The sequence below is a fragment of the Glycine soja genome, chromosome 6 (assembly GCF_004193775.1).
Source record: "Glycine soja cultivar W05 chromosome 6, ASM419377v2, whole genome shotgun sequence".
In the NCBI taxonomy this organism is placed as follows: domain Eukaryota; kingdom Viridiplantae; phylum Streptophyta; class Magnoliopsida; order Fabales; family Fabaceae; genus Glycine; species Glycine soja.
In genome coordinates, this window is record NC_041007.1 from 17,335,809 (window position 1) to 17,350,538 (window position 14,730).

The 14,730-nt window shown below is 32.3% G+C and overlaps 2 protein-coding genes across 2 annotated transcripts; both read left to right on the forward strand.

Annotated features, from left to right (window-relative positions):
• Positions 1 to 113: 113 nt before the first annotated feature.
• On the forward strand, positions 114 to 1,869 carry LOC114416551 (protein EMBRYO DEFECTIVE 514-like). The gene is made up of 2 exons (XM_028381456.1): positions 114 to 647; positions 1,330 to 1,869. Exons 1-2 carry the CDS (start codon positions 246 to 248, stop codon positions 1,687 to 1,689), a joined length of 762 nt encoding a protein of 253 aa, XP_028237257.1. The 5' UTR covers positions 114 to 245; the 3' UTR covers positions 1,690 to 1,869.
• Positions 1,870 to 4,375: 2,506 nt separating this feature from the next.
• LOC114415887 (protein RKD1-like) lies at positions 4,376 to 5,696 on the forward strand. Its single transcript, XM_028380747.1, has 4 exons — positions 4,376 to 4,479; positions 4,579 to 4,730; positions 4,836 to 5,155; positions 5,466 to 5,696. The coding sequence occupies exons 1-4, from the start codon at positions 4,376 to 4,378 to the stop codon at positions 5,694 to 5,696; spliced, it is 807 nt and encodes a 268-aa protein (XP_028236548.1).
• The last annotated feature ends 9,034 nt before the right edge of the window (positions 5,697 to 14,730 follow it).

Consider the following 14,730-nt stretch of genomic DNA (forward strand, 5'->3'; position numbering starts at 1 on the left):
CAATTTGATTATTTCAAAAAAAAATAAAAATTCAAATCCAACTTTAAAGAGAGAAACATAACTACTGTAGTATTTAACGGGCCAGATTACCTCTAAGGCCTAAAACCGAAACCTCTAAACTCTTGAGTGGAATATTAAAACAGAGTCCATAGTGTCATTCGCTCATTATCCTCTCCTCTCTAATCAATAGTAACTTCCCGCTCGCTATCACAATCTAGGGTTTTAGAATTTTCACAAAACCCTCCATGGCAGAAGAAGCAGCACCGAAAGTCGTCGATCCCAACACCGTCGTCGCCGCCGCCGCCGCCGCCGCCGCCGTGGACATGGACGTCGAGAACATCGAGGCCGGCGACAACGGCGCCGAGCCGAACCAGAAGCGCGCCAGGGAGGAAGAGGAGCCCCTGGGCGACGACGACGACGTTTTGAAGAAGCAGAAGGTGGCCGAGGAAAAGGAACAGTCCGTAGAGGAACAGCGGCTGGAGAAGCGCGATGAAAAAGAAGAAAAGGAAGCAGAAAAAGAAGAGGAAGAGAAGGAAGCAAGTGGTTCCGTGAACTTGGGATTCAAGAGCTTCGGTTCTTCCTCGGAGATGTTTCATTACTTCTACAACTTTCTCCATACCTGGCCTCAATATCTCAATGTTAACAAGGTATCCCCAATAACCCCTTTTCTTTTTTCTTCCGTTTTTTTGATAGCAACTAGCAAGGTGCATTTTTGTCATTTGAGTGCCAAGCATGATATTAATTGAATTGCCCTTATCTAACGTGGACTGATTGATATTTGATTTTCTATGATTGTGATTTCATAAACCCCCTATCTCATGTGGGTTGATTGGTATTTGATTTTCTATGATTATGATTTCATATTAAAAGTATATAACTTTGGTGCCTTCTTGTTGTGAGCAGAACAATTGTTGCCATCTTAGGTGCAATTTATCTACATATTATATCAAATATCAATTTATGTAGTTTCCTTGCAAAAGTTTTCATAACTACATTAGAATTAGTTGCTTCAATTCGTGGGTTTTTGAATCACTTTCCATTGCCACCATAGTGTTTTGAATCACTTTCCATTGCCACCATAGTGTTTTATTGATAACACACTTTCACTGAATATTTGCATGTCCCTATTGAAGTATTAAACTGTATGAAAAAATTCATTGCCAAAATTTTTACTAAATGTTTAAATTGGTATTTGACATGGTTCTGTGTTAGTATGCTGTTCTCATATCTCTGTAATCTGTGATTCTGTTTTGATGTTGCAATAGCTGCAACTAGAATTTACTTGTTACTGTGAAATGTGAATCAATATTAAGTTGTTTTGTGTGGCAGTATGAACATCTGATGTTGTTGGAGTTGCTTAAGAACGGCCATGCAGAGCCAGATAAAAAGATTGGTGGAGGGGTTCGGGCTTTCCAAGTCCGCAAGCATCCTACCTTCAAAAGCAGGTGCTTTTTCCTCATCAGGGAGGATGACTCTGCTGATGATTTTAGCTTCAGGAAGTGTGTGGATCACATTCTTCCCTTGCCGGAAGAGATGCATTTGAAATTTGATGCGAACAAGGCATTGGGTGGTGGTGGTGGTGGAGGAGGAAAGCATTATGGAGGAGGAAAGGGTGGCAGAGGGGGGAGGGGTGGACGAGGAGGTGGTGGACGTGGTGGTCATGGGAGAGGAGGAAAGTGGAGACATTAAATACAATAGTTGCTGCTGGTCTGAGTTTTATTCTGATATCTAAAATGTTTTTTGTATACTTGTCCTGCTTATTTCGTGTTTCCTGCTGATTTACATTTCAAGTTTTGTTGTTACAGTTTTTTTATAAGTTATGAAGCTTTTTGGGCCATATAATTGCATATTTTTTATTATGGCTGGAAATGAATCAAAACGAACTGAACTATAATATGTGTAGTTTGGTTTGACTTGTAAAAAAATAATAATTTTAAAATTTGACTCGGGTTGAACATGACCTGTTTTTTGATAGATTGAACTTGGGTCGAATCAAGTTTGTGAATTGTTTGTTCGAGTTTGCATGTTTGAATCATATGAACCAAATATCAAAATGATACCATGAAAATAAATCAATTATGCTAGTTTATGAACATGGTTCATTAGCTTGGCTTGAAACGAAATTTAGTTAAATGATTATACTATTGCGAATATACATCAAAGTTTTTTTAGATGTATACCTTTGTGATCCAAATTGGGTGAGTAGGACTAAGGTCAATTTTAGCAATTTTTATGTTTTAGTCCAAGTCCATTTGGCTCATGGAGATAAAAAATGAGGTGGGTCTTCAACTGATCTTTAGAATTTTGTTTGTGTTATGTCATTGGTTTCGGCAAATCCAATCAGATGCTATCTGTTAGGGACAGATGCAGGTTATGGATTGTGGGGATAATTGTGCTCATAAATTTTTTTTTATGTATGTATTCGATAGGAAAAAAATTTTGTCCCCATAAAAAATAGGTGTTGTTCTCAAATAATTTTTTTGATGAATATAGAAAGTTATAACTAAAAGATAAAAAATATACTAATTTTAGCATTTATTTTTTTAATTATTTTTTCTTATAATATTAAACACATACATAAAGTTAAAGAGGAACACACACTTTCATTCAATTGTAATTTTTAAAAGCTTTATATAAGTAATTTGAATTTTTTTAATCTTAAATTTTATATTTTGTAAAAATATATAATATTTTTCTTTTGCAAAGATATAATATATTATTTTCTTTGATACTAATGAAAAAAATTATTTTTTGTCTCCATTAAATATTTTCTTGATAAGTTGATTCACATTAGTGGACTAAATTATGTTTCTCACGACTTAATTGTGAACAATGATTTAGATTACGTTAGTCTTAGTTTTTTTTAAAACTAAAATATTATTTTTAAGTATAAAAAGTGAAAATATAAAATAAAAACTTCAAAATAAAAGTAAAAACTGTTACGTTACATATCAGTGATTGGAGAATTTGATCGCTGTGGCCGTTACGTTACACATCAGCGTGGAAATAAAGTTCTAGTCCATTTCCTTGGCCTTCATAAGTTGAAATTAAACGGAGCCTTCAGTTGGAAGTAAACGCAGAAAATTAATTAACCGTAGGAAATAAGGAATTACTACAGTATATTCGGAAGAAAAAGGAACAAGTAGCCTTCAAAATGCTTTTCCCAAATGGTAGTAATATTTAATTACATGCAGTCTGAACGTTTTACTGTAATTGGGTTTTGTTAATTATTTATCTTAAGAAAAAATGTTAGATAACTAAAGAGTTTTGTTAACTGGTAAGGATGATGATAAAGAAATTAATAAATAGAAACATTGATTTAAAATTACGTTTTATAATAATACCTTGTAATAAAAAAATCTTTTAGAGTTTTTAACCCCTACCCTTAAATATTCATTAATATTTGCCATAATAAAAACTAAAAATTTATTATTGTAAAGTTTAACATTTAATATTATCAATGCATTTTTATACTAATTTTTTATTAAGATAATTTATTTATTAATTTTTTTAATCATTAACCGTAACTCCGTAAGGCAATAGTTAATGAAACCGTATATAATTACATTGTTGGATGCTTAATATATAGAGGTTTTTAGTCAAATTTTGTTATTTTTAGTTTAAAAATTAAATCAAGAAAAAAACCCATATAAAAATGGTTATTATTACTCCCTGATGAACATACTTATATCAGTCGTTCTCATTTCTCAGTCATATTGGACATGAAGTTAACTATGAATTGATCATAACTGATATGTAGGATCACCTTTTGAGTTCAATATTACTATGAGGTTAGGTTTAGGTTGAAGAACCTCATGTAAAAAAAAAAAAGGGTTGAAGAACCTCATCTCTCATTGGATTAGAGTTACAATCATATACTACTCCTGTATTAGCCACTAATTATTCATTCTCATCATCTCTTTCTCTCTCTCCCAGAAAGAGATAAAACGTGGGCCGAAAACAGTTATTGTTACCGAGAGTTACGAATGAAATTAATACTAACATTTAATGCATCTTAAAAATTAGTGGTACTAATTTTAATTTATTGTAAACATTGTTCATTTCTAATTGGTTCATAAAGATGAAAATTGAAATCGAACCAATGTGCATAATAGCTGCACATTATGTAGAATAATATAGAATATTAATATCAAGGTATATCTAGGTAATTGAATTCATCTTGTAACTCATGATAGTAGCGCACACGTTAAACGTTAAATCATGCGGCGCGCACATTCTCCAAAAGTTAATTACTGTACCTCATTAATTTCATTGATTCATCCTCATCATGATCATCATGAAATTACTTATTTCGAATATATAGTGTCAAATTCTCTGTGCTCATTTCATAGTGTACTATGCTGTCAACTTGGACATGGAGAATCAGCAACTAACGTTTTGGAAGTCCAATTATGATATTGATGACTATTATCCATTTGCACCTACGTGCCAATTTTCTTCATATGATTATTGCGGCTGGTAAAACAATCTCCTGTGTCCCCATAATTTCTCTAATCTCTACACATTCCAGTTTATGAAAAAATTGACATGTTATAATATTACGTTTAATTCCTGCAGGGGTAGTGCCGCTGATGGGTATCATTGGCCACATGAATTTCCTTTGCAAGATAGCTATCTTGATGCTATCCCTTTTATGAAGTTTTATTATCCTCATGACATTTTGTATGAAACTACTCTTCCCATTGAACCAACCTCACTAAGCATACAAGGTTATCAATTATCAGTATATATATGTGTCATCATTTCAAGTCTTGATAATACTGTATATCCATTGTCCTTGTTTTGATAATGTTCCTTATAAATTTCTATTGCAGACTATGACTTTTCTGATTGGAACGAAATCGATGGTTCTGATCATAAACCTGTGTTTTTATCATGCAATGATGGAGAAAGTGTAAGTGAAATGAAGGAGGATTTGAATGCTAAGAAATGCAGAGAAGAGAAAATTAGTAGCAGTGCGAAAATGTTGTCAAGAACAACTGTTTCTCAATACTTTTACATGCCAATATCAAAAGCAGCAAGAGAGCTCAATGTGGGCCTCACACACTTGAAGAAAAGGTGTAGGGAGTTAGGAATTCAGAGGTGGCCACATAGGAAGCTGATGAGTCTGCAAACCCTTATAAAGAATATACAAGTAAGTTCTGATTATTTTGTTGTGTGAATATATATATATATATATATATATATATATATATATAAACATTGTGTCCAAGGTTTTAAATTGTGGTCTTGATCGCAATTTTGTCGTCGTGTTCTTTGTTATTGTTGTGGAAAGTTGCCGATCAGTACAATTGCTGTCATAGAGGCTCCAAAAGTCTTGATATTGTGATCGAAATTACTTGAAGTCATGATTGTGTCATATTTAGAAGATAGTTTCAACTTCTTGTTGATTTTAAAGTTTAAGTTCTTTTATTACTATTGTTATTATTATGAATTGGGTGTAGGAGCAAGGAGAGGCCGAGGGGCATGAAAATGATGAAAAATTAAGGGCTGCCATTGAGATGTTGAAGAGAGAAAAAAGGAAGGTGGAGGAAATGCCGGATTTGGAACTTGAGGATAATACAAGAAGGCTTAGACAAGCTTGTTTTAAGGCTAACTACAAGAAGAGGAAACTCGTGGGCATGAGGTTCATTGAACCTGAGTCTTCTCTTAGTGGTCTATCCAACAAGTATTGACACAAGCTACGGGTGAATAAATCTATCATGAAATTGAAGCATATATATAAACTAGACATCGACTATCTTTATCCTCACTCTACTTTTAATATACAATGTTATATATTATTATTATGGTTCAATCAAATTATATATGCATATATACGTATGTTGTGACTATTCGTAGTGTTCATTTAATTTTGTCCCTTTTTTTAATATCATTTTAGCCAATGGATAGGTTACTGTCATCTTTCGGAGCATATTTTCTATACCTACTAACTATGATGGGGAACTGACAGGAATTTTTAGTTAAACGTTATTGAAATTCTTTATCCTTTCAAAAGATCCGGTGTAGGGCAATTCATAAAAAAAAAAATGAATGATGATTTTTCGCGGTTTCACACTAAAAATCTATAATTTGATAATTGGTTGTTTTACATAACATATAATTTTTAAATCTATAATTTTTCGCTGTCTCACAATATTCTCTTGGGGGCTTATTTTGAAGAGAAGGAATAAATTTGTGCTTAAATTCTTTGGAAGGATAGTGGAATTAATTTTAAATTGTGGTTTGTTACTGAAATCACAGCTGTAATATGAATTAGTGTGTGTAGTGTGTTTGGATTAACTTTTAATGTTACTGAAATCAATTCCAAAATCATGTTAAAGTGAAAGCAACAAATAGCTGCTTCTATTTTTTCAATTTTTATCATGATTGACTGTGGGTCAAAATTTATTTTAGAAAGTATATATACAAATGTTTTAAAAGTGTTTACAATTGAGATGTCAAATTGTGGTCTTATCAATAACATTTGTCCGAGCATTGAGGTTTTAAAAGTCTCTACAAAATGAATGCCAATAATGATAATGCATATCTAGCAATAAGAATTTGGGAAGTATACATTGTCTTAGTATTTTTTTGGAGTGTCTTCTTTATCATGAATAAGTATACACAGTCCTTTTGTACTTTGCACTCGTGAAAGTGCTACATATAGTTGGTCATGAGAAAATACTGGTACAACCCAACATGTGTCAAAGACTGTCCTTGAGACTTGTTAATAGTCATTGCAAATAAAATCATGAATGAAAATTATCTTCTAATTAATTTGAATGACCATGGGGAATTAGATGGAGACATATCTATTCTTGGTATGTATGTATTATGTCCTATATTGGGGCTAGTAATAATCTCTGCTTCAACCACATGTGCACTAAGTCTTGTGACAATAAGTCTAGTTTCATTGCATAACCCATCTGCGTATTATGGGAGTGTCAACCTTGATTTTTAACTTGTGATTAGGTATTCCTGATGTTTTCAATGAGTTCAGAAATTCAGGTGTTAGAACTCCAAAAGTAGGATTGAGTAATTCATCAGATTTATCAACACTATCAACACTACAATACTCTTTCTCGTCAGTGGATATCAAAGACATGACATAATCATTTATACTATCAACAACATCTTTTGTAGAAGCTAGAATAACTCTTTGCTGCAAGAAATCCCCGTTGGTATAGTTTTGTAATAAGTTAGGATATGTTGACTCAATAATTGACTGGATAGGATCATTAAAGTCCTTGATAAGAAACTCATCAGGAATGATGATTTCACCATAACCATCGTTAGGTTCTCCAAGTTTGCCATCACCTATGTCTAGTAGCCAATTAGAAAATTGTTTGAGGTCATTACTACTGGTATCGACAACATTGGTTTACAAATGCATGTTCTTTGTCAATTTAAAAATTTGACAATGATCTCATATGTATGATGCATTTAGACTTGCATGCACGATATCAGAGTGACTACCTCTTGGCACAACTGGTAGTATTTGATGGAAATCACCACAAAAAACAATGACCTTTCCTCCAAAAGGTTTATCATTGTGCATGATGTCGTTTAAGCTTTTATCATGCTTCAAAACTAAACTTGTGACACATTGGAGCTTCATCCCAAATTATTAGTTTGGTAATATTTAGCAATTCAGCCAGGTCACTCCCTTGATGAATATTGCATGTTGAATTCTGTGTTGCAGGCATTGGTATGACAAACTTAGAATGTGTTGTTCTTCCTCAGGGCAATAGTAATGATGCAATCCCACTTAAAGCTACTGTTAAAACAATTCATCCATTAGACCGTATAGCAGATGATAAATTTTTTCAGATAAATGTCTTCCTAGTGCCACCATATCCATACAGAAAATAAACTCCACCTGATTGAGTTGCAACAACACGCATAATGTTATAAAAAATAGCACCATGCTCATATGTAATTAGTAATTTATCCAACGTGAATTAGTAATATGGATTGGTGATAATGAATACCACTTAAGAATAACTATAATATGTTATGCACACTTGTTAGTGAGTGATAGTATTTGTTGAATTCAGCATGCAATAATTCCTTATCATAAGAGATTTCATTGAAGATGAGCTTATTTCCATGGGTGTTAGCAGCGTATCCTATTGGGTATGGCATTGAAGGAAAATCTCGTAGACTTTTCCTATTGCCTTGTAGCAGATTTTCAATTTCACTCAAACAAAGATGCATCAATTCTTTTACAGATAGATGAATGCTTATGAACAATAGAAAGAATATTTACTTAGCATGTCATTATTTTGTTATGAATGATATGTATATACGTATAAATAGTGTTATATTTGTAAACCTCTGAGATGTTAAATTTGATATTTCATGATATGCAATTATTGAGGTTGTTAAATATTACCTTGTCTTGTATGATTAAATACAATATCATCTGCCATTCATTGCCATGTTTGTTCCCACACATATTGTGGTCTATCCATGGTATTCATAAATAACAACTTGACAAATAACTTTCTAAGAAAGTGTGCAAATCCCCATGTGTTAGCTTCTCGTAGAGCACCAATAAATTCTTGATCATTTCCTAGAAAACCTTTTGCAAAGCATGCTTCTCTGAATGTACCATACACCATATTTTCTACTGTTCTAATGTCTTTGTAAGATTGGGGCCCTTTAGCAGAAGATAACATCATTCTCAGGTAGAAAAAATCTCCAGTTGAAGTGGGTATCCATATGAGCCTGCCAATTGTATATCCTTGTTTTCTTGGTTGCCAGCATCTTCGGCGTGCAACATACACGAATATGGACAAATATTGGACATAAGTAAGATCTCGACCCTGAGGATATCTTTGGTTAGAATCCATCCAAGCTGTAAACATGGATTCTTTGACTGTTTTTTTAGATAGTACTGAACCAATTTGTTCAGTATCTTTCCAGTAAACAACTTGTTGATTTTCAAGTTGGAAATACAGACGTTCAACTCTGGTGCACGTGCATGCATTGGGAATGCAAATATCTTCCAGCATGCCTCTGGTGGTGATACATACCTGGTCAAATTAATAGCAAAAGATATATAGATATTATGTGACATTTTAGAAGATTATAATAAATGTCTATAGATAGGAAGTGCTGATTTATGTATAGATATATGATGAATTAAATCATCAAATGACTGAGACATACCTACAATTAAGATAGTGTTTAATTTCATCATGAACTTCAATTTGTGTACAATCCTCATTTTGCAAATTAACAATTGCGGCTGTAATCCGATTGGATCCTTTGTTAATGTACTTAAACATATATTTGATTGATGTACTCTGGTTGCACCATTTCACATTTAGGTGTGCTCTATATTTAAGTAGGAGATGTGGACTGTATGACACAACAAATTGATTATCAAGTTCAATACCATTCTTTTCAACCATATGTCCATTGTTTCTTCGCTTATAAACTAGAAAACCATCATTGTCAACAATTGTTGCTTGTTGGATCTTCTTAGGGAAAAATCTAATACACTTTCCATCAAGCATACATGGTGCTCTCTTGTTTGGCAATCCACATAGACCATGAATCATATGCTTGCTGACTAATTCATATAACTCTGGATGTGTGTCCTTATTTGGGATCTCAGCAAAAATGATGTTATCAATGTCTTTTGGATTCAGATACTTGTTTGAAGGATGTAGAAATATTAAAATATGAGCATGAGGCAACCCTCTTTTTTGCCACTCAATAGTGTAAACAACTGGAATCCAATGAAATAATAAGGACCATGAATATTAATGTATTTAAAAGTATAATTGTAAATTAAGAGTAGTAATTGATCGGTAGAGCTGGTAATTACTTACATCAAAGAATGGTGCCAAACACATGTCCACTTTTGAGACCATTCATCAAATGAGTGAGCTAGATTTTGAATATTCATGACACAACATCAGGGCAATCATCAAGTCTTAGATTGCATTTTCTAACTCTTCGTTGAATTTCTGGCCATGCCGGATTACATGTTAATGTCAAGAACATGTCTGGAAATCCTATATGGCCACAAATTGCCATACCATCAAAATATAGTTGTTCCATATACCTACGACTACCAACAAAGGAGCTCGGTAGTATAATTCTCTTTCCTTTGTCATTGCCATGTGTTTCAGGACCATTATTACAAACATTCAAATTGATGTACTTGTCAACTCTAAGTTCCTGTTGATGTTGTCTAACATAGTTGAGTGCTTGAGACTCAATCATAGTGTAGCCATCAACTATCCATTGTTGAAACAATCTCCTTGAATGCATAATTGTTTGAGCTTTATTGTCCCTAGATTGCATTCTGAAACAAAAATATTCACGCATGGTAACTTTCTTCCTCTTTGCTACATGGCTATTCGGATGAGCCTTATGAAGAATATTTGGTCTATAGTCATCTTCACCTTTTGGGTACAGTAGGGGATATTGCAAAAGCAAATATGTAGGATGTAGTTCATTAATTCTTTTGAGGCTTCCTGATTGCCTTTCAATGATAATATCTCTTTTATTACCTGTATGCTCCTCACCAACAATCAAAGCAACAACTTCAATCGTATTTGGCAAGTTATATAATCTTCCATCTGATTGCTTATCACTTATGAGTTTTAGTTTGAGGTCACAAACAAGTGAAGATTGTACTTTGTCTCTTGCCATTCTGAACTTTTGTGTATACCGATTGTGCTTATCTAGCATGTTTTTTATTCCAATAATAATATCTTCATCAAGAATATCTTTGTTCCTGAGTATTTTTCAAGGTGCATTAAAAAGTGCTGTAAATATATATTATTATCAAGAGTTTCTAAAAAATGTAATATAACATGTAATTTATTGAAACTTAAAAACTTATGGGTTTTAGGCAAGCCTGTTTTTAACTTCGTTCTCAGTATCATAAATATATAGCTGTACAAACTTGGGTGAGTTATTAGGCATAGGTAGGAGGCTTCCAATAAGATGATGCCCTTGACCATGTTGTGGAATGTAGGAGGACCTTTGCCGGTATTATATCTTGTGTCAACTTTGGTACCAGGTGATGTGAATGCAAACATTAGATTATATGAACGAATATTGGCCTGGAAGTGCTTAGATTGTGTACTGTTGCTGTCAGAAAGTAGTTGTCTCATTGGTTGTGGAGGATCTTCTAGTAGAGGAAGCTCTATTTTGCCATCACCACAACATAATGCAAACCTTGGGTTTTTGGACTGCTTGTCTTTGTTAATCCTCTCATCATACCATATTATAGCTTTACAGTGGATGCATTTCCAAACTGGATCTCCAATATCATTGTAAGTTACACCTAAAGATGAATTAACAAGTTTAGATGGTCCACATGTTCAACAGAAATGGAAAGACAGGAAAAAGTAAGTTGGAATTTCAAGGTCAATACCGGTATTTTCATAATCATATGTTGTATGTTCATTGCAATCATGGTCACTATCAGCATCATCATCTGTTGTTGTTGGGCTGCCAAATGAATATTCTACAATGCAAGAATTTGTGAAAGTTAAAATGTAAGTTATCAGGTTGACATTACGTAATTATAGTTGACAACCATGTATTCATTTTGTATGTAATAACAATAACCACACTTTACCTGCATCAATGTCTGTCTGGTTTATATTGGTTTCCTCATCATTATCATCTAAAATCTGAGCTATTAGTTTTGATTTTTGTATTGTATATTTCCCAGGATGCATATGTTGAAATGTACTGGTTGAAGTAATTGGAGCAACAACTGCCGGTGTATTTGATGTAGAAGTTGATGGTGAATTCAAGTTTGATGAAATTAAATTTTCTTTCCCTAACTTGTACAATTGATTCGTCTGGATTGTAGAAGCCTGGATGCTACGTACATTGGCAGTGTGTCTCAGACGAATTTCAAATTCGTCAGTATAACATTGATCAGAATGATTCCATGATGAAGTGATGTTTGCCAACGGTGTGTATTGTGTATGCAGTGTAGGACTGTCATAGATAAAGTCTGGTTGAGACATTGATATACCCTTATGTTTTTCTACAATGATAGAAGATATATTTCAATTTGTAATTATCAGCATATGTACACCTGCATTGGGGGTTTGTAATCAGCCTTACCATTTGATAGTTGCTGATTTTGAGTGTGAGAAGGTTTTCTTCTTTCTTGCAAAAAGTGTTTTCTATTTTTCCTTGCTTGTGCAAAATTTTCCATTTGATCTTTCACTTCACAAAGTATTCTGCAACATTTTGTTATTGTTTGAAGGTAACAATTTAGGCGCAAAATATAACAAGTTATTGGTGTCACAATTGGTTCTAATTATTTAATAATACAATATATAAACCTGCAACATGTGGCACTACTTCCCTATATCTAGCAATCTAGCAATAGTAGTAACTCAATAGATTTTGAGAAGAAAGAATGGCACATTAATGCGTATATGGATCAAATAAGATAGTAAAAAGGAATAAACTTTCCTTGAAACTCAGCAGGAGAAGATATGTGTTTTGTTGTTAATCTTGGACTTAAGTTGCATGTTCCTGTAAACGTGCTTTATGTCCTCCAGTTTCGTCCATTACTTGACATCATCCAGCTTAGGTGTGTCTTGTTATGTACTCCTAAGCGTCCCAGAGTGGTTTTTCACTGACACGGTACCACATTACATATAGGCTTGAGTCTTAGTATAATTGTTGCATAACGCTTGCTAATTGTCTATTATGAAATTGATGAGTATTATTACGTCTTAACCCAAGTGTGTGATTCATGTGTAATGTAATTAGTGATTGTAAAATGAATTTTAAATGATAAAGTGGTGAAGTGACCTGGATTGTATTAAGTTGAGCTATGTTATAAATACTTCCATAATTTATTTTGATCACATTTTTGTTTATTTGTTTTTTTAGAAATGTGATAACTCACTTCCTGTGTGCTATTTGTGTTTGGATTCTGTGATGATCTCGAACTTTGTATTTGTGGGAGCAGATGACTAGGTGGATAACTTTAAAGAACCTCGTGTTAGAGGACGCTGAGACACAATGCTTTGATAGGATGTGACATTGGGGATGAATTTTTATTCTAATTGCATAATGTTATTTTATTTTATTTTACCTCACCGATTTAACAAAATTTCCTTTGTAAACTTTGACGGTCTTGTTCTGAGTCGATACTTTTAATAAATTTTATTTGATAATAATGAAGTGAATATGAATCTTTTACTTACGTGAATTTGTTTGTCTGTATTTTTATATGTTTTATTTATTTATATGTATGTTAAAGTAGAGGGTGTAGATGTTACATTATATCGTCATTATATAACAAAAAAGAAAATATTGTGCCATAGCTAGACCATTGTATTACTTTTTTTTAATAAACTATTAGAACTAGTTGAATCTTAACTCTTGCAATCTGTTTGTTCTAAAAAATACAAATACAAATGGGACACGATTGAATAATATCATATGTCATCCTTCCTAAAATAAAGCTTCTAATAACTTCTATTAAAAGCAAATTTCATCAATAAATCTAATTGTTGAATTTAAAGTTCTCATAAAATATCAAGTTTAATAATTTCAAATTAAAAAATATATTTTTTTGAACCAGGCAAATAATTTTTATTAAAGGTAGCCAAGAAACTGGTACAAGTTGTACCAGACTAGCAGTACACCAGAAAATTTCAAATTAAAATAATAATTGATATTTCATCATCTTATTTTATTTTAACATATAATATGTTATTTAAAATATACACAAATAGTTATTATAGTTTATTCATATCTACAAATGTCTAAATCTTGAAAAAAAGTTATATACATCATCATCACAATAATATTACATGAATTAATGGTTAGATTGATATAATTTACTTGTAATAAAATGTTATTATATGTGTCATATTATTAAGTTTGACGGTTGATGTCATATAAATATATGTCGATTGTTAAATTAATTAAAAATATATAGTAATTTTAATTTGGCTTAAATATGAATGTAAACAATGTAATTTCGCATTTTTTAAGTCTTTTGTAAAAATTTTATTTATTTTTAGTCTATAAGTTTGTACTTTTTTAATTTTGATTTCGATAAGTTTTTATTTTATTTTTAGTTTTTATAAATTTATATTTTTTTAATTTTGATTTCTCAAAAAGTACAAACTTACAAATCTAAAAACAAAAAAAAAATTAAACAAGAGATTAAAATTACATGAACTAAAATTAAAAAACACAGATTTATAGGAACTAAAAATAAACAAAAAACTTATAAGTATCAAAAATAAAAAAGAACGTGAACTTAAATACACTAAATTCATATTTAAGACTTTTAACAATATATAAACTAATAGGATTCCACTTATGCATAGCCTTTTAGTTTTAGCGATAAAAACATGCAGAGTAATTAACGAGATGGGTGACATACAATTTCAGCAAGCAATGGCAGAGTTAGGTGTACTTACCATAGCGATTCACTAGAATGGATTTCAAGTTATTACAAATCACCTTATTGGGCCATTCATCATTCTCCAATATGCTTAAACTCCCCAAATAACAAAAAGAAAAACTAAGTACCAAGTACCAGTAATAGTAGGTTTATCAGTAAGGGTAGTTGCAGTAGGTTTGAATCAGTAATAGTAGTTTTATCAAACAATCTACTTCCCTCAGTTAACAATGCTACCAAGTACCAAACGTAGCATAGTCTCACCATTCCACATTTCACAAATTCATAGCTATTATAAATAAAACTAA